We start from the raw sequence: 21,543 nt of genomic DNA on the forward strand, positions 1-21,543 counted from the left end.
TAATACCAAATAAAAGAGTACAAATTTCTAGATTCAGAGGATCTATAAGAATCCACTGCTATGCAAAGTTTAATTAACAGTTGAACAAAGCAGTCCTAAAAGCTTCCAGGGAGGAAATACAGGTTATGTAAGATAATTAAGAATAAGAATGTTATGAGGTTGGGGTAAGGTGGTAGTGCACTCAGTAGAATGCACACACCACCATGTGTGAGGACTCTAGTTCAAGTTCTTGGTCTCCACGTCCAGGAGTGAGGGGTGTGGGGGAAGGTGAAGGTTCTTAAGTAGTGAATACTACTTGGTTTCTAACTCTCTCTCTCTCTCTCCTCCCTTTTAGTCTATTTCTTTCTGTCTTATTCTCTATCAAAAGGAAAAAAATGGCAGAGGATAGTGGTGGAGTAGTTGCGCAGGCACTAAAGTCCAGCAATAACACTGGTGGAAAGATTAACAAAAATAATGACACTGGGTTTATAGAAAGCAACGAAAAGAATGCTTCACAATCCTCAAGAAATTCTGACAAAAATACTCATTCAAGTGTGAAGATGCAATGAAGATACTTTCAAGCATAGCTTTGTAAAATTTACTTTTTGTATTTCTATTGATATAGAAGCTACTATTTGGGAATATAGCTGCCCTGAGATTCTAGTAGGTTCCCAAACTCTTCTAGGGGGGCTTAGATAGTAACTTTCACTTTGTCAGCAAACAAAACTTGGTGACTTGACCATAGGGCAATACAGAAGCTGTGGTAAATTTAGTGGTGGGAGGGGCTTAGTTCACTTTAGTTGTTCCCTTTAAGGACATCTTTCATTTCCTGCCCAGTCCTTTCTGTATTTATTGACTCAGAGGATGGAGTTTCACTAAGACTCAGCTGGAAAGAGTGACTTCCACGTTTGATCTTTACCTATACAAGTTTTCTGTTTCCCCCACTTCCCATGTCTACTTTATTTGTTATCTACTCTTTTGTATTCCAGAGGTAATGAGTTTTTAGAACAACTGATGAAACCCCTTTTTGGTATTCCAAATCTATTGACTATATATGTGTACACATATATGACTTTGCTTGTAACTTCCAGGGGATTAGGTGGGTAGGTAAGTTTCCCTTGAAATTTCCTTTTATCTTGATTTTTCAAGTCTTTCCTCTGATTGCTTTATTTTTCAGGGAGGAAATATCCACATAATCAGGTCTCAGGACTTTAAGTTTAGATTGTTCTATTTAATAATATAAGTAGAAAAGTATTATTCCCTTTAGTATTTGTTCGGATTCATTTTTCTTAGATCAGGAAACTATCCATATGACAGAAAAAAAAAATTGAGAGGGAAGGAGGAAAGAGAAAGTGAGACATCTACAGCATTGCTTTATCACTCAGGAAGCTTCTCCTTTGCAGCTGAGGTGTGGGGGCTTGAACTTGGGTCCTTGTGCACTGTAACATGTGTGTTCTACCAGGTATGCCACCTGGCCCCCATCAGCCAGTTTTTTTGGTTTTTTTTGGCTATACTTATCATCAGCTAGGCCTCAGAATACACTGGAACCTAACCTATTGGAGGGTTTATGATCCTAGCTGAAATAGAGTTGGAGAGGCTGGCTCTTAAAAAAAAGTCTAGATGTTTCTATTCAAAAGAGAGAAAAGGTTTAAAAAGTGGTGAAGACATAAAGTGAGTGATTAATGGTTTGCCACATGTGATGTGTTAATACTTTATGTAAGTGCAACATAACTCCCAACTTACAAATAAGGACTCTGAAGTTTAAAATGTTTGAGAAACTTTTATAATCATAATTTGACCAAGCCAGATTTAAGTCCTACAAGACTTATGTAAAATTTGTATATAGGAAAATTTCCATTAAGAAAATAGAGTGAGTTCAGGCAGCATGTTGAAGTTAAGACATGCTTTCAACATATGCTTTCAAAGACATGCTTTTCAAACAGTTATAAATGAATGTATTTATTAGAGGGATGTAGAGTGTACATGTTACCATGTTCTAAGACCTGGGTTTATGCCCCCACCTGCAGGGGGTACTTCATGAATGGTGGAGCAGTGCTGCAAGTGTCTCTCCTTCTTTCTCTTTTTCTCTATTTATCTATATTTACCTGTGACTCTTTCTCAAAAAGGAAGAAAAAGAAAATATATATGGTTACCATGAACAATACTAATCCTTAGAGAAAATGCTGGTGGCAAAAAATAAAATTGTATGTTTTCTTTGATTTTTGTAAAAATGATAGATTTAATTAACTATAATATGATACACATCTTCTAAATTAGGGCAGAAAGTATTTAAAGCGGGTGAAACATAGTTTATTGAAGATAAAGGGAAGACACTGCTTCAATTTATGACTTAATTCTCTGTCCTTTGTCTCAAGCCTTCAGAATCTTCTGGAAGAAGGTTTTGACTGCTGTTTTTCATAGGACTATAATCAAGGGTTTAATTAGGCTCTGGTTCTGAAACTGTTATGTTTTCCTGTAATCAGGTTCACCAGCATGGAAACATGATTTCCCATTGTCTTAGCATAGCATTTACAAATATGAATAGACAGTGACATTTTTGTTTGTTCCATTTCTATGCCTAGTGAAAATGACTATTTTTTGTGTACATGCAGTCAGGTCTACCTAAAACTACCCTGTGATTCCCAGTAGCTCCAGATGTGGCTAGTTTTCAGGTCTCTTATGTATTTCTGGGCTAATAACATTTCTGGAGATCACACTGGAGCTTACTAAGAAACGTTTAGTAACACTGAATGGCTACTGGCAGAGCCTGGAACATGGCAACTATACCTGTCTGTTTTAGTTAAAACAAGATCAGAAGAGAAAACACTAAGCAGAACCTGGACTGGAGTTGGTGTATTGCACCATGTTGGTATGCTTCTAGTTCTGCTTCTGGGATCTCTTCTGTTACATTGCTTGACGTTGTGGTCTATTTACATGGTCATTCTGTTACATTGGTTTGGTCTCACTCCCCCTGCCTCGGGGAGATTGTGGTTTAGTCTTTGCCTTTTCAGTGCTTCTCCCTTCTCCCCGCCCCCTATCCTACATACTTCCTGGGTTCCTGACGCTGCCACCTGAGGAGAAAGATGCAGGACAAAATGGGGTTGTGATTAGATTAGATTAGTTTTTTGAACCGTTTGCTCGTGAATAAAGAAATATTGCTTCTCCACTCAGCCATGTGTCCCTGATTGTCTGTTACCTGCCCGTGAAGCCAGTCCGGAGAAAACAACAACACCAAAGTAAAAGACCCTGGGGTGGGTTTAGGGGAGAGCACAGGTCCTGGCAAAGGATGACAGAGGACCTAGTGGGGGGTGTATTGTTATGTGGAAAACTAAGAAAAGCTCTGCATGTACAAACTATTGTACTTACTGTCAAATGTAAAACATTGATCCCCCAATAAAGGAAAGAAAAGAAAAATAATATTTTAAAGTGTTTGAAACTCTACAGAGTGATTTTGAAGACATTTAGGGACTGGGAAGGTGGCTCAGTTAGAAGTCATGCATTAAAAAAAAATCAAGGCCAGCAAAGTGGATAAAAATGGACTATAGATGACTTTAGAGGAGGCATCTTGGTCAAATTAGCAATTATCGAGGGAGAAAAATGATATATTTTGAGCCTTTTTTATGGGCACTGCATACATTAAAGAAGTCATTAAAAATATATTCTGCGGAGTTGGGCAGTAGCACAACGGGTTAAGTGTACCTGGTGCAAAGTGCCAGGACCGGTGTATCCTGGTTTGAGTCTCTGGCTCCCCACCTGCAGGGTAGTCACTTCACAGACGGTGAAGCAGGTCTGCAGGTGTCTTTCTCTCCCCCTCTCTATCTTCCCCTCCTCTCTGCATTTCTGTCTGTCCTATCCAACAACAATGACATCAATAACAGTAACAATAACAATAACAGTAATAACTACAACAACAATAAAAAACAAGGGCAACTAAAAGGAAAATAAATAAATAAATGTAATTATTTTTAAAGTAGGTTCTCTGCTAAGGGTATGATTTGGCTCATGAGCTATGCTTTTTAAACTCTGAAATTCATAGAAGTCAATGGGACTAAGGATCTTATAAAAAAACCCAGATCATGTGGCATCAAAATTTGCTACTTTAACACCAATAACAATGACTGCAGTTATTATTGATATTATCACCTTAAATCCTCATTGTGAAAATACTTAAAAATTTTTCTTTGTTATTTAAATTGAGAGGGGGAGAGAGAGAGAGAGAGAGAGATTAAGAGGAAGAGAACCACCCCAGATCATGAAGAGGTGCCAGGGATTAAAGCAGGATCCTTAGGCATGCAAGTTCTGTGCTCTCCCAATTGAGTTATTTCATGGCTACAAAGGTAGGTTTGTATACCCACTTCATAGGAGGGGAAAAAATGGAATTCTTGGGATTTTAGTAACTCACCTAAAAGTTGCATACTCATGTTCTGTCCCTTTCTGAAATATAAAATTGAGGGAGGAGTGGAAGCCTTTTGAGATTGCTTAAGGGAAGGTGATTTGAGGTCCTGCCCCCTTTCACCACAGATTGCTCTATGTTCTTTATGGGAACCCCTGAGAACAGCTAGTAGGTGTCATTATCTTTTCTCACACATTAGCAACGAAATGGGAGGAGCCCTCCTTCATCATGGGACTTTGTGCAAAATCCCAGCACTTTGAACTCTACTCACCCTGAACTCTGTTATACAACACAGAGAAAGCATGGCCTAGATCTTTGCTTTTGGCAAAGCTCCTCACCTCTGGTATCCATACAAAGACAGTGGAGTAGATGGAAAAACACTGCACACTCCCCATCAAAGTTTAAAGTCATGGAGAAAAGCTATTGAGCAGGTAACTGTTAGGCTGGTTTTTCTGAGATATAGGCTCAGAAGGGGAGATGTGTATAAAGGACTATCAGGCAGTAAAGGAAGTAGGTTTATGTATTGATAGAAGGAAGAGTTGAACTGCCATGCAGAAGGCTCCTCAGATTTTAAAAAATATTTTATTTGTTTATTTTAATGAGAGAGAGAGAGGAGAGAGGGAGATAAAGGGAGAGAGAGAGAGAGAGAGAGAGAGAGAGAGGGAGAGAGAGAAAGCACTAGGCTCAGAGCACTATTCAGTTCTGGTTTATGGGACAGCCAGGGATTAACCCGGGATCTCAGAGCCTCAGGCAGGAATGTCTTTTGCATAACTATTATTGTATGTTCCCAACCCTGAGACTCTTATCATAGCATCCAGTGCATTCCATCTCCTTGTCTCTCAGATACTGAACTTGCTAACACTGATTAAAAAATACATTATTAGTGATTTAGCCATGGTTTACAAGATTATAATATTAAAGGGGAATAGTTGTATGTCGTGCCCACCACTAAAGTTCTGTGACCCCTTTGCCTAACAATTCTTAGAGACAGGTGAACTTGCTAACAGTGAAAAATAAACTGCTATATAAATCTTCCTTAAAGAATAAAACGAGGGACTGGGCAGTGATGTCCTCACTACCTGGTTGAATGCACATGTTACCATGTGCAAGGATCCAGGTTCAAGTCCTTGCTCCCCACCTGCAGTGGGAGGCTTCACCTATGGTGAAGCAGGTTGGCAAGGTTCTGTCTTTCTCCTCTTTCTGTCTCCTTCCTTCTTCATACCCTCTGCCCCTCAATTTCTCTATGTCTTATGGAAGAAAAGGGAAAAGAAAAAAAATAGGCCAGGAGAAGTGAATTTATGGTGCTGTCACCAAACTTCAGTGATAAAGTTATAGAAAAAGAATAAAATGAGAACCAGGAAGACTGAGCAGTGGAAATACACCAGATTTTGTGTGCCTGAGACTCCAGAGGTCCCAGGTTTTAATTCCAGCATCACACGATACCGGAGCTGACTAGTACACTGGTCTGTTTTTATCTTGTGAAAATAAAAAAACTGAGTAGGCAAATTAGCTCATCTGGGAACACACCTGCTTTGTGAGCCTGGTCCCCACGACACTGAAGGAGACTTTGGGGCTGGGGTATCTTTCTCTCTGTCTCCCTCTTCTATTTGGTAAGTCAGCCTGGTGAAATGAAGCTCAGTCACAGAAAGAAAAAGAAATAAACTAATTAGTTTTAAAAAAGAAGAAAATGATATCAGACAAACTTAAAAGTTTATTTGGGGAACCATAAAGATTCTACTAACTAATGTAACTAGTTAAAGAGGCTCCACAGTCCTGCCTGACCCTAAAAGTTTCAAATTCAATTACTGTGTCAGGATGGAAAGTAACGAGAAAGAGCCAAGGAAGTAGTGTGCATGAACAAAAATTCAGCACTAAGTATTTCAGTAATTCCTGCCTATTCAAGGTTTCATCTTTCCAATTTATGAATGAACAAATTTATACTAAATGTGCCCCCCCCAACCATGGATATGTTTCCTTTTAGAACCATAAAAAAGTCCTGAATAAACTACAGTAACATTTTCCCTAGACTATCTTTGAAAGGGGCAGATGAATGAGTTTGACAGAAATCTTTTAACTTGAAAAATTTCCCTTTCTCAGATTGCATAAATTTCAGGGGGAAGTCTGCCAAGTGTTCAGTGATGCTCTGCATGGTGGCTTCTGGCATGGACATTCTGTACCAGCAGCTGAATGATTGTTTTCCTGAATCACTGACTTAGCATTCTTTGTCACTTACTCGGTTCTCCCCTTTCCTGCACACCCAGGGCTTCTAAGTGGCTTGGGGATTGGGTGGGGGGAGAGGTGCTTTTCTAGAAAGATGGCACTGACATCAGCTAAAGAGTCATCTCTTCCGGAAAGACTTCCTGAATATGACCTTCCACTTTTGTCCTCTGTATTGTTCTTCATCCTCACTCACCAGTGTTTGTAATTACTGATTTTTTTTTGTTCCTTTGTTCAGTGTTTCTTCTTTTTTCTTTTCTTTTTTTCTTTGTTCAGTGTTTCTTCCCCATACTACTACTCTCGGAAATGGGAGAGACAATATTCACCTACTAATTACTAAAAATACAGAGTACATGATACAGTAGGTCCTGGGTAAACATTTGTAGTTTGAATAAACAGAGCTTCACCCAGTGCTATTCTATGAAATAGTTATTCGCAGGTTTGAAATGAAGAACACACACACACATATATATTCATAAGATTAATGAGGTATGTTGGATGAAGAGATTATAAACCCCCTTTTTGGGTGCAACCAACTACTCTTTCCTCTTCTTATCACAAAGGTTTTGTTTCCAATGAGGTACAATTTATATACAATATATTGCACATGTTTTAAATAATTTTTACTTATTTATTCATCAACAGAGAGCTAGCTAGAAACATAGAGAGTTTATAGCACTCCAGAGAACTTCCTGGTGTCTTTCCATAGTCAATAATTAAAAAATAAAAACCCACAACTGCAGTTTCTATTAATATAGGTCAGTTTTGGCTATTAACCTCATAAATAGAGCTATGCCCCGTACCACCTTTTCATGAATGTAATTTTCTGCTCGGAGGTCTGACTTCGTTATCCTTCCATGTTATTCCCTGAATTTTTATTTTTGTTACTTCATAATATTTCTTTATACAAATATACCACATAACTTATTCTTCAGTTGAAGGATATATATATATATATATATATATATATATATATATAATGCAATATATATATTGCATTATATATATATAATGCAATATATATATTGCATTCTGTTAGTAGCTATTACAAGCAATGCTTACAGGGACATTATTGGTCAAATATTTTGGCTGATAGAAAACTCTTATCTGCTGTATAAATGTCCTGGCACAATCATGTTGAGTTTTAGTAGTGTTTCAAAGCAGTGTTTCAAAGTCAAAGTTTATTGTCTACCTTGACCCTTAACTTATGTTCCACCTTTCTCAACACATGTCTTATTTCTCTATACTTACTTTTTCAAATAGAGCGAGGGGTGTGTGTGTGGAGCGGGGAGACGCTATAGCACTAAAGCTTCTTCCAGTGTGGTGGATGCAAGGCAAAGCAAGTGCACTATCCAGGCAAGCTATTTTGCTGGCCCTGATTCCAGGCATTCTATATGATGTATTTCTTTCAGTCTTTGATTGCTTCTACCTGAAAGTGATATTTAATTTGTTTAATGTTTATGAACTATTTGGTATTTTATGTGTATGTATGAATTGCCTTTATGTGTGAATTGTCTGCTTAAGTGTTTCGATCACTTACATAAAAATTGGATTATCTTATCATTTTTCTTGATTTGTAGGAATTCCTTTTACACTTGAGTATGATTTATTATTTTTAAATTTTTTTATTATCTTTATTCACTGACAGAGACTGTCAGAAATCAAGAAGGAAGGGAGGGATAGAGAGGGTGAGAGACAGAGAGACACCTACAGCACTGCATTACCACTACTGTGAAGCTTCACCCCTGGAGGTGGGGACTTAGGGCTTAAACCTGGGTCCTTGCACATTGTGTGCTCAACCACCGGGCCCCACCGGGCCCCACTTGAGTATGATTTATTTAACAACAAATATTATTATAAATACCCTTTCCCAGACTTAGGCTTTTCCTTTGTCTCCTGGTTGTAATTTAATGAACACTAGCTCTTTTTTTATATTTATTTATTTATTTTCCCTTTTGTTGCCCTTTTTTTTTTTTACTATTGTTGTAGTTATTATTGCTATTGTTGATGTCGTCATTGTTAGATAGGAAAAAGATAAATGGAGAGAGGAGGGGAAGACAGAGAGGGGGAGAGAAAGATAGACACCTGCAGACCTGCTTCACCACTTGTGAGGTGACCCCCCCTGAAGGTGGGGAGCTGGGGGCTTGAATCAGGATCTTTACATGGGTCCTTGCACTTTGTGCCACATGCACTTAACCCACTGTGCTACCGCCCGACTCCTAACACTAGCTCTTGAGTTTTAAGTTTGCTATTATTTTCTTGCTGTATAATTACATAGTGCTATATATGTTTCAGGTGTCCACCATTGCAAATCAATTCGTGTGTTCCCGTTGTTTTGACTTAATTTTCCTCCCTTTCTAACCTGCTTGCCTTTCCCCTGTTATCCTAGTAACCACTAGGTGGTACTGTAGTCTAGAAATTTATTATTTTATTCTCTTTAGTCCATTTGTTTACTCCCTTTATGAATGAATGAAATAGTGTGTTCTCTTTCTCCATCTGAGCAGATCTTAATTATCAAGAAATATAACGCTTTATTTTAGGCAGTGCTTTCTGTGTTCTGTGACATATTCATTTTCCCCTAACTTGGGTCTTTTAGTATTTTAACTGGGAGATATGGGGGGGGGGGGTAGAGATGACTGCAACACAGTAACAAAATAGGAAGCGCTCCCATTTCTCATTTCAGAATGCAACTGATCTCTCCAAATCCTGCGGAAAGAGAGAGGCAGACTGGGAGTATGGATCAACCAGTCAAGGCCCACGTTCAGCCGGGAAGCAGTTACAGAAGCCAGACCTTCCACCTTCTGCAACAACGACCCTGGTTGCATACTCCCAGAAGGATAGAGAATGGGAAAGCTATCAGGGGAGGGGATGGGATATGGAGATTGGGTGGTGGGAATTGTTTGGAACTGTACCCCTCTTATCCTATGGTTTTGCTAATGTCTCCTTTCTTAAATATAAAAAATAATAATAATAAAAATAAAAAAATACTCTTCCTTCATGAGACGGTCAGTGAGCTTCCTCTTTGCTGCTTTAGGAAGAGCCTGAATGGGTTAATAATAGCCATGGCTAACTTTTTTATAAAGATATTAGACTGAATTGTAAACTCTTCAACAATTACCCCACAAAAAGATTCAACTCAGGAAGACCACACAGAAATTAAACCACAGGACAAAGAGTCATTCACCAGGTATATTTGAAGTCTAAACTCTTTGAGGTATACACGTGCACAAATGATTCAGTTGGTGGAAATCTCCCCCTCCCCCTCCACTGTTAAACTTTTCAAACTGAAAATAGTGCTAAAGAGGTTTGCATAATGCACATCATGGAAATGCTGAGGCAATTCTGACTTTCACAGTGCTAGGAGGCTCCACTGAAGCAATTGACTCCTTCATTGAAAGAGCTACTCTTTCCCCTGTGAAAGATCAACTTAACGAAAAAATTTACTTGATCTGAAACGGATTAACAGAGACACTTCTCCGAAAATTTCACTAAGACTATAACCACTTGTATTATACGCTGAGTTTAATTTAATTTCATTTAATTTTATGACTAAATTAACAATGGTCGATTCAACTTTTACTGAGTTTGTCTGGGAAAGTCTGATGTGTCTCTTTTAAAACATTCAACGATCATTTCCAAACATTTTCTCTCACCCAGATTTCTTTAGAACCTACATTCTGAAAATTATGGATAAGTTAAAAAGTCTACAGAAGGTTGAGAAAAAGCTTAGCACAAAATGGCTGACTGCTGCAGTTCCTTCCTATGAACAGCTGAAGCAATATTTTCACCGCTAGAGGGCAGAATTTCACCACTATTCCGGATGAATAACCAAAAACCTCCACAGCAAGGAAAGTCAGAGCTTATTATACACTCCTCAGATTTTATTTTCTAAAGGAGCCTTTGAATGGAAACTCAGGATTTTATAAGCAATTCTGTCCTCAGTTTCACCTGTACTGTGTCCAGTACTATATTGCTATATTCACAGTAGAACGGACTTTAATTTCTGAGTGATCAGTCTATGTATTAAGTTTCTGATGAAACTAACATACACCTTAGTCAAAAAACCATAACAATCCTTCCACCTGTTGGCTGTGTTGCTGTTCCTGTCTGTTTTTCTGAGGCTTGGGCAATAAAAGTATTTCCCCACTCCACTGTAATTGGCATTTGCATCTAAAGCAATTCGTTAATGTACAGGAGTCGACGAGGCCTGGCACATAGAGCAGAAGGTAATGGTTCTATAGGTGTATCTTCTGTAATGCACTTTGGGCTAGAGAAATAGAAAAATCACATGTAATGGAAACAAATAATTTTTTGAGCAACACAGACATTGCATTAGTAGGCTTGGCATATATTTATATTCTTTCACCCATTGATATGCTCAGTGACTGCTGCCTTCTAAAGATTTAATCTCATCCAAATTGTCTACAGCTGACACTTGCATCTTTATTTAAAAACAAGTGGGCTTAATAGCAAAGATGTTGTCTAATCATTTATGTATACTGGCGTGAGAAGTTCTGTGCCCTTTCAAAATTCAGCATTATCCACAATAGAGTGTAATAGTATCAGATTACTTGTACTAGTATATGAATGCATTTATAAGCAATGCACATATATTTTTAAGCAGCTAATTGCTGAATAATCACTAAATAAAAAACATCCAGATTTTAAAAGCATAGCTGAAACATCTGTACAAATATACAAAGAGAAAAAACAATCGTTCAGACACCATGAAACTTTTTGTAATAAATAGGTTCATCTGAAATCAATCTCTATCACCCTGGACAAGCCTCCCCAACGAGACTGGGAAAGATCTAAATGGAAGCAGTGTTCAAAATCTACTAAGGAACATCTTTGGGGCTAAGCTCAGTTATGCCTCAAGAAATTTTAACAGAGCTATGAAGTACTGACTCAAAATAGTGAGTATACCCAGACTTGTTTAGCTGGACAATGCTGATAATTTTCCTAATCTAGATAGGACATGGTTGGATGCTGACAATTGTGAGTTATATAGTACATCTTCAAATCGTGAAAATAAATGCTGGTGATCATGCATGTCCTGGGAATGTTGGGATGCAGAGGACTGAGTGAGACCAGATAAGGGTATCTCATGCAGTCAAAGTCAAGTTTACTTATGGTCCTACTTAAGTGGCCAGGAAAAAAAAAGCACGCGCGCACACACACACACACACACACACACACATCAGGACTGGGATTAAAACAGCTCAAAAACAACACAGTGGCTATTTGCTACTTACTGATGTCTCTGGCTTAGATCAACATGAGAGAATGAAGATATAGACTGTGCTGATTATTGAATAAGAAAATACTACATTTTTTCCCTAGATCCTTCTAAATAGTAGATTATACTTGATGAGTATGATATGATCAGGAAACATATCACCTTTTCCTAGCCCTTATGTCCGAGAGGCTTGATTACAAGGAATCTCAAACAACCAAACACCCAGGGATTTAAAGGCTTTTTTTTTCTTTTTTTTTTTTTTCTTTTTTTTTTTGACAAACAACAGGGTGGGGGTAAGGATGATAAAGAGGAGACAGGTATTCTCATCGAGGCCGAGTGGTGAGCTCAGTTGGACACAGAAGGTGGCAGGCCAGGACGCCGGGTTTGGATGATTTTGGGCTTCGGGGAAGTCTTTGGATCCTCTTCTTCTTCTATGTCACTGTCACACACATGTACCACGACACTTGGGGTAGACTCAGTCCCTGCGTGAAGCTCATACTTCTCCCCTGAAACGCAACACAAAGCAAAGAGAAAGTGAGAGGAGGGTGTCCAAATATATTCTTTCAAAAGCTCTGCCTAGGAAGTGAAAGTTATTTTACTCTCTCAGGAAACCTGAGATCTCCCTCAGGGATGCTTTTGGATATTGGCAAATGGAATAGGATTGACTTGTCACTGGGTTTCACCTGTGTCACTTGTCACTGTTCAGTCCTGAACAGAGCACATCACCTCTATCAGCGTCTGCATCCCCTAGCACAAACTTCAAAATAGTTACACTTGCACTCGGAAGGGCTGGGGTGAGGGCTGAATGGATGTGGCAGTTAGTAGTTTTTCTTCTGTTCTGCAGCAGGACTGTCAACTGCTGAGCTTTAAAGCAGCCACTTCACTTTCTCATCTTCTGGATAATTCAACCTCTCCTGGAGCTGTGCACTTCCTAGAGCACAAGCTACCCCAGGATGGAGTAAAATGGGATCGTTGTTTACCTCAGATTTACAATGGTTACTAACTTGTCAACTGAGTGAGATGACTCTTAATGTCCCGTCCAGTTCCAAGAGTCTCATTCTTGACTGGTTCATCATAAAAGTGAAATTGCTATTAGCCAACTGACCTTCTGCCTGCCTTTCTGTCACCTGAGGAAGTATTTGATGATCATTTCCTATAGTCTGGCCTACTGCTTATCATAAAGGCTACAAAGAAAAGCAAAAGAATATCTGTATCTGTCACAAGGGCAGAGCCCAGTAATGACATAGAGAAACAGGAAGTATTGTAATATACCATGGTAAGCACCAGGGTGGCAATATATAACAAGGACTGTGATACTCAATTATAAGGAAAACGTAAGTCTGAAAGGTTTCCCAATGAAAGTCAGCCTGCCTTCCTCCCTCCCTCCTCCCTTCCCTCCCTTCTTCCCTTCCTTTGTTCCTTCTTTCCTTCCCCCTGCCTCTCTCCCTCTATCACTCCCCCCACGCCTGCCTTCCTTCCCCCTTTCTTTCTTCCTTTCTTTTATAGTAAAATATACACAGTGAAGCCAGTTTTTTTCGTCAAATTGTTTCTTGGCCTGGTATGGGTAAAAAACATTCCATAAAGACACCTGTGATCACAGGTCTGATGTGGTCACTGCTTCAAAAATGAACACTCTCTTCTTGAACTACATGTGTAGGGGACATACTCAGGATAGGAGGGTTGGTTGAGGAGGACACTCTGTGAAGGGCATGGGGCAACTTTCACATGGAGTTAGCAAAGTCAGATTGCTGGGTTGAAGGGCTATTTTCTTACCGTGATCCCATTAACTCTAACATTTCAGTGTTCTATTTTTGGAAACATTCTTACTATAGAAGTCCAGCAAAGCTTAACAGCTGCTGAGAGTCTACAAAATAAAAAATAAATAACTTTGTTCTTGCTGGATTGAATTTATTTTCAGCCTGGTTTTCCCTTTGGGCTTCAGCTAATTCTTCTAACAAGAGGGCTGATGCCAATTCTATCACTTTGCATGCAGTCCAGCTGGGTTTGTACAGGGGCAGAAGCATGTGGGGGCTTGTCCACATGGGGAGGGGCAGGGCTTGCAACAGTGGAGGGAAAATGCCCAGGTGCTGTGCATCTATCATTTATCTATTTAAAAACATTTTTAAAGTAATATATTTTTCTTAAATATTCTTTTATTTATTTATTTATTTTGTGTGTGTGTGTGTGTGTGTGTGTGTGTGTGTGTGTTTGTAAAAGAGAGGAAGAGAGAGAGAGACCAGAACACCACTCAACTCTAACTCTTATGGTGGTATCAGGTACTGAACACGGGGACTCTGGGGCCTGAGGCATACAAGTCTGGTGCCCTGAGATAATGGACTATCTGTGACCAGTATTTCTTTTAAGGGGTAAGCAGAGGTTGGCATACCACACTTCCACTAATTTATTCCATATTTATTGTTATTTTAAAGATTTATTTAGTGAGAGGCAGAGAGAAAGATACATACACAGAGAAAGACTAGAACATTGCTTAACTCTGGTATATGGTGGTGATGGGGATTGAATCTGGGTCCTCAGAGCATCAGGCAAGAAAGTCTTGCAATGAATCGTTATGCTGTCTCCTTAGCCCTTTAATCTGTATTTAAATCATCCTCTCTCCTTTGAGAAAAGAGATCAGGTGCAAAATCTCTTAGAAAATGCATGGGTTAGGCCTTCCTTCCTTCCTTCCTTCCTTCCTTCCTTCCTTCCTTCCTTCCTCCTTCCTTTCTCTCTCCCTCCCTTCCTCCGTTCCTCCCTCCCTCCCTCCCTCCCTCCCTTCCTTCCTTCCTTCCTTCCTTCCTTCCTTCCTTCCTTCCTTCCTTCCTTCCTTCCTACAGGATTATAGCTGGGGCTTGGCTCAATGCTTGCACTATGAATCCACTGTTCCTGGTGGTCATCTTTTTTACATTGTTGTTGTTGTTGCTGCTGCTGTTAGATCGGACAGAGAGAAATTGAGAGAGGAAGGGAAGACAGAGAGGGGGAGAGAAAAACAGACACCTACAGACCTGCTTCACCAATTGCGAAGCAACCCCTCTGCAGGTGGGGTGGGGTGGGCGCTCAAAGCAGTATCCTTGTGCTGGTTCTTAACCCAGTGTGCTACATACCACCTGGCCCCTGGATTAGGATGTTCCTAATCCTAATTAGGATATTACCTACCCTGATGAAGCAAGTTCCTAATCAACCAAATGTGAAATCTTCTATTGCTCTGTCCAAAGTTAAATTCTCATTCAGACTTTTGGGATGGATGCAGGCTTTTAGGCATTTAAAACAGATGCCAAAATTCTGTTTCCTCCTTACTTAAATTGATGGAAATGGGATGGCATTCCTGATTCTTGCAGGAAGGAGAGGTCCCCATGGACTGTTTCCTATTCTTAGGTAGTTGAAGGTCAAGTCCCTGAATTTACCAGGGTCTTTGGAACACGCTAACATGGTTTGGGCACAATCACAGAAAAGCATGTTGTGATCTCAATCCAGTGGCTCTGGAAGTTCTCCATCCCAATCCCTACGGCTTAAGAGCCTTGAGTTGGCCCTTGTGTGAACTGTCTCTTTACTAATCATTGTGACTGATGATGGTTTGAAAACAATCAACATAAGGCAGAGATGTAGGGATGATACAAAGCTATCCTATTATGTGTATTAAAGTAGAACTGAGATGATTTAGGTTCCTGATAAAAAAACAAAACAAACAACAACAAAGCAAAACAAAAACGTGTGATAGGAGAAAGAGAAATCTTCTAAAACTGTAGTGCCAATTTGGACAAGTGTTTATCTCAGTTCTGACAAGGAAGAGATGGTACTGGAGGCCTTCAAATTATATCACAGTCTAGGAGGCCAAAGGATAAGATTTTCCTTTCTTCTTTGGCATCTGCTTCTGCAGTTCTCAGAAGTTTCTCTCTCTAACCTCATGAGTTCAAAATGTTCATATTGAGATTTCCTTATCTTTCAAGTCTTATGCTTAGGATTTGATCCAACTTGGCAAGGAGAAGAAGACCCACAAATTACCAAGCCCCAGTTCATGTGCCCTCGTCAAGTGTAAAAAGGGAGATGTTTGTCACTGATTTAGCTCACAGACAACTGGCAGAGGTTAAAGGAGGAGGGACAAGCTGGAAGCAGGAAGCATGAAGGGGAGCTGCATGACTGGCATTTCTCCTATCCAGGTTTGGACCAGTCTGAGCTTACAATATCTTTTAACCCTCTCTCAGTCCCGACAAGGATACAGTTGGTTTGGGTTTGAGTCAAATATTCCACAATGGAAGGACGGAGTTATAATGAAAAGCATCAAGAAGTTTCTGAAAGTTCTGAAACTTTCTGAAACAACATGCGATTGTGTGGCAGTAAAATTCGTGATGCATTTTTGCACAGACAACCCAATATTTAACAGTGTTTTTAAAATAATATTTAAAAAAGGCTTATTTCAGAAAGAGAGAGAGGGTGATAAATTTTGGCATATGCAGTGTGGTGTTTGTTGGCGATGAGGCTTAGGACCTAAGGCATGCAAGTTTGTACACATTGGCCAAGCTATCTCCCCAGCTGTGTAACAGTATTTTATTTAATTCTTTACTAGTGACTTAATAATTATTATCAAGATTTTTAAGATAACAGAGTTATAATTCCATACACTTCTCACTACCAGAGTTCCATGTCCCATCCCCTCTATTGTAAACGTCCCTATTCTTTATCCCTCTGGGAATATGGATCAAAATTCTTTTTTAATTTTTTTTTTCCTCTAGGGTTATCACTGGGGATAAGTGCCTGCACTATGAATCCATTGCACCTGGAGGCCATTTTTTCCCTTTTGTTGCCCTTGTTGTTTAGCGTTAATATTATTGTTATTGTTATCATTGTTGTTAAACAGGACAGAAAGAAATCTAGAGAGGAAGGGAAGACAGAGGGGGTAAAAGATGGACACCTGTAGACCTGTTTCATGGCTTGTGAAGTGACAAGTGGGGATCCTGGAGCTTGAACCCAGATCCTAGTGTTGGTCCGTGTGCTTTGCACCATGAAAGCTTAACCTGCTGCACTACCGCCCACCCCTCCCTTTTTTAATTTTAAAGTTATTATATTTATTTATTTATTGGATAGAGACCATCAGAAATTGTGGTATCGGAGATGGTACAGTGTATAAAGAATTAGATTCTCAACTTTGAGGTCCTTAGTTCAATCACCAGCAACACACATACCAGAGTGAAGTCTGATTCCTTCTCTCCTATATTTCTCATGAATAAATGAATAAATTCTTTTAAAAAATAATAAAAAAGAGAAACAGAAATTGAGAGGAAGGAGAGTTAGAGAAGGAGAAAGACAGACACCTACAGTACTGCTTCACAACTTGTGAAGCTCCCTCCTGTAGGTGGGGACCAGGGGCTTGAACCCAAGTCCTTGGATATTCTAACGTGTGCTCAACCAGATGCACCACCACCTAACCCCTGGACCAAAATTCTTTATGGGATGGAAGGTGGAAAGTGTGGCTTCTGTAATTGCTTCACCACTGGATGGACTTGGACATTGGTAGGATGATCCATACCTCCAGCCATAACAGTATTTTTAAAAATTTTTTTCTATTTATTTATTTATTTATTTATTTTCCCTTTTGTTACCCTTGTTGTTTTTTATTGTTGTTGTAGTTATTGTTGTTATTGATGTCATCATTGTTAGGTACGACAGAGAGAAATAGAGAGAGAAGGGGGAAGACAGAGAAGAGAGAAAGGTAGACACCTGTAGACCTGCTTCACCACTTGTAAATGACTCCTCTGCAGGTATGGAGCTGGGGGCTCGAACTGGGATCCTTGAGCTTTGCGCCACATGTGCTTAACCGGCTGTGCTACCACCCAACTCCCCATAACAGTATTTTTAAGCCTCTTATCTACTAGCAATCCCCCTCTCCAAGTGAAGTGAACAAAGTGTGTACATGTCTGGGGATAGGGCAGGAAGCAGGTGATCCACCTCTGCCCTGTCTCCCCTCTGTTATAGTCTGCTCCCATAATGTGCCTTACTAGACTAAAAGATGGTTTGAAAATCAAGCGATAAGCATCCAGAAGGACAGAAATCACTAAAGTTAGAGCAGAAATAAACAACATCAAAAATAAAAGAACCATACAAAAGATCAATGAAGCCAAATGTTGGTTCTTTGAAAGATTAAACAAAATTGACAAACCCCTAGCCAGACTCACCAAACAAAAAAGAGAGAAGACTCAAATTAATAGAATTGTAAACGATGGAGGAGATATCAGAACTGACACCACAGAAATCCAGAGAATCCTGTGAAACTTCTATAAAGAACTATACGCCACCAAGCTAGAGAATCGGGAAGAAATGGAACAATTCCTAGAAGCATATGCCCTTCCAAAACTGAACCAAGAAGAACTACAAAATCAAAATGCACCAATCACAGACAAAGAAATTGAAACCGTTATTAAGAACCTCCCCAACAACAAAAGTCCTGGACCAGATGGCTTCACAAATGAATTCTACAAATCTTTCAGGAAACAGTTAATACCCATACTTCTTAAGCTTTTCCATAAGATTGAAGAAACAGGAATACTCCCTTCCACCTTCTATGAAGCCAACATCACCCTGATACCAAAAGCTGATAGGGACAGAACAAAAAAGGAAAACTACAGACCAATATCTCTGATGAACATAGATGCCAAAATATTAAACAAGATCTTGGCCAACTGGATACAGCAACATATCAAAAAGATTGTTCATCACGACCAAGTGGGATTCATCTCAGGAATGCAAGGGTGGTTCAACATCCGTAAGTCAATCAATGTCATTCACCACATCAATAAAAGCAAAGCCAAAAACCACATGATTATCGCAATAGATGCAGAGAAAGCCTTTGAAAAAATCCAACATTCATGCTCAAAACTCTACAAAAAAATGGGAATAGAGGGGAAATTCCTCAAGATAGTGGAGTCTATATATAGCAAACCTACAGCCAACATCATACTCAATGGACAGAAGCTGAAAGATCGGGGACTAGACAGGGCTATCCACTATCACCGTTACTCTTCAACATAGTATTGGAAGTTCTTGCCATAGCAATCAGGCAAGAGAAAGAAATCAGAGGAATATAGATTGGAAGGGAAGAAGTCAAGCTCTCACTATTTGCAGATGATATGATAGTATACACAGAAAAACCTAAAGAATCCAGCAGAAAACTACTGGAAGTTATTAGGCAATATAGCAAGGTGTCAGGCTACAAAATCAATGTACAAAAATCAGTGGCATTTCTTTATGCAAAAACTAAATCTGAAGAAGAAGATATCCAGAAATCACTCCCATTTACTGTTTCAGCAAAATCAATCAAATACCTAGGAATAAAGTTGACCAAAGAAGTGAAAGACTTGTATGCTGAAAACTATGAGTCGCTACTCAAGGAAATAGAAACTGATACCAAGAAATGGAAAGATATCCCATGCTCATGGATTGGAAGGATAAATATCATCAAAATGAATATTCTCCCCAGAGCCATATACAAATTTAATGCAATACCCATCAAACTTGCACCAAGCTTCTTTAAGAGAATAGAACAAACACTACAATCATTTATCTGGAACATGAAAACACCTAGAATTGCCAAAACCATCTTAAGGAAAAGAAACAGAAATGGAGGCATCACACTCCCAGACCTTAAACTATATTATAAAGCCATCATCATCAAAACAGCATGGTACTGGAACAAAAATAGGCACAAAGACCAGTGGAACAGAATTGAAAGCCCAGAAATAAATCCCCACACCTATGGACATCTAATCTTTGATAAGGGGGCCCAAAGGATTAAATGCAAAAAGGAGGATCTCTTCAATAAATGGTGCTGGGAAAACTGGGTTGAAACATGCTGAAGAATGAAATTGAACCACTTTCTCTCACCAGAAACAAAAATCAACTCCAAATGGATCAAAGACCTGGATGTCAGACCAGAAACAATCAAATACTTAGAGGAAAACATTGGTAAAACACTTTCCCACCTATACCTCAAGGACATCTTTGATGAATCAAACCCAATTGCAAGGAAGACTAAAGCAGAAACAAACCAATGGGACTACATCAAATTGAAAAGCTTCTGCACATCCAAAGAAACTAGTAAACAAAGAGACCCCTCACAGAATGGGAGAAGATCTTCACATGCCAGACATCAGACAAGAAACTAATCACCAAAATATATAAAGAGCTCAGCAAACTTAGCACCAAAAAAGCAAATGACCCCATCCAAAAGTAGGCAGAGGATATGAACAAAACATTCACCTCAGAGGAGATCCAAAAGGCTAACAAACATACGAAAAACTGCTCTAGGTCACTGATAGTAAGAGAAATGCAAATTAAGACAACACTAAGATACCACCTCACTCCTGTAAGAATGGCATACATCAAAAAGGACAGCAGCAACCAATGCTGGAGAGGTTGTGGGGACAGAGGAACCCTTTTACATTGCTGGTGAGAATGTAAATTGGTCCAGCCTCTGTGGAGAGCAATCTGGAAAACTCTCTTAAGGCTAGTCATGGACCTTCCATATGATCCAGTAATTCTTCTCCTGGGGTTATACCCCAAGGACTCCATAACACCCAACCAAAAAGAGGTGTGTACTCCTATATTCATAGCAGCACAATTCATAATAGCTAAAACCTGGAAGCAACCCAGGTGCCCAATAACAGATGAGTGGCTGAGAAAGCTGTGGTATATATACACAATGGAATACTATGCAGCTATCAAGAACAATGAACCCACCCTCTCTGGCCCAGCTTGGTCAGAGCTAGAAGGAATTATGTTAAGTGAGCTAAGTCAGAAAGATAAAGATGAGTATGGGATGATCCCACTCATCAACAGAAGTTGAGTAAGAACATCTGAAAGGGAAACTAAAAGCAGGACCTGACCAAATTGTAAGTAGGGCACCAAAGAAAAAACCCTGCATTGAAGGGTAGACACGTAGCTTCCTCGGACAGTGGGGGGTGGGAGTGGGTGGGAGGGATGGTTCACAGTCTTTTGGTGGTGGTAAAATGTAGTCATATAAATCACTAGTTAATTAATACGAGAGGGGGAAAATTAATTGTATGTCTCAACGTTTTTCAAAACACAAACTGAATCTTTTTAATATATAGGCTGTGTATTTGATATACGGACTCTCTCAAAAACCTAGACCAAGTAGATCAGAAGCATCCAATAGCACAGCTATATACAAGATACTGGGTACTGTACAGCAAACCATAACAAAAGGATTTTTCAAAGTTAACCCAATTACCAAATAATGTGATGATAACATTAACTATCCATTGTCTTTTTGAACCCTAAGACAGCAGGAACCTCACATCTCCACTATAGAGCCTCTACTTCCCCCAGTCCTAGAACCATTGTGTAGGGCCCACTTTCCCGTATGCCTCTCCCAGTCCATATCAAATAATATTGCATCTGCCAATCACAACCTAACCAACCCAAGGATTGCCACCTCAACATGCTTCACTTCAGACTGTGTCCAGAGACTTCACGTGTGGAATGACAACCCTTCAGCTTCATTACTCGGGTGAGACCTTTCCTTTCATAGTAGACTCTAATTCCATCTCAGGTGGTTCACTTTCTAACAAAGTCCCATAACCTAGATATACACCAGTTTCTGTGAGAGAGAGCATATGTTCACACATATCCGTAAACTACTGCAAAATATATACCTGAAAGCAGAAGTACACTAGAGTTTGCAGTGAGTATCCCCCTAACACTTCCT

The 21,543-nt window shown here is 39.4% G+C and overlaps 1 protein-coding gene across 5 annotated transcripts in view; it reads right to left on the bottom strand.

Annotated features, from left to right (window-relative positions):
- Positions 1 to 9,764: 9,764 nt before the first annotated feature.
- The window catches only part of RCAN2 (regulator of calcineurin 2), a 331,461-nt gene continuing 319,682 nt past the window's right edge, over positions 9,765 to 21,543 (bottom strand). For all 5 annotated transcript variants that reach the window (XM_060189918.1, XM_007537126.3, XM_060189917.1 and 2 more), the window contains one exon: positions 9,765 to 12,334. In XM_060189918.1, coding sequence (XP_060045901.1) covers positions 12,174 to 12,334 — 161 coding nt within the window. In that variant the 3' untranslated portion in view covers positions 9,765 to 12,173. The remainder of the gene's footprint in view (positions 12,335 to 21,543) is intronic.

The sequence above is a fragment of the Erinaceus europaeus genome, chromosome 4 (assembly GCF_950295315.1).
Source record: "Erinaceus europaeus chromosome 4, mEriEur2.1, whole genome shotgun sequence".
NCBI lineage: Eukaryota > Metazoa > Chordata > Mammalia > Eulipotyphla > Erinaceidae > Erinaceus > Erinaceus europaeus.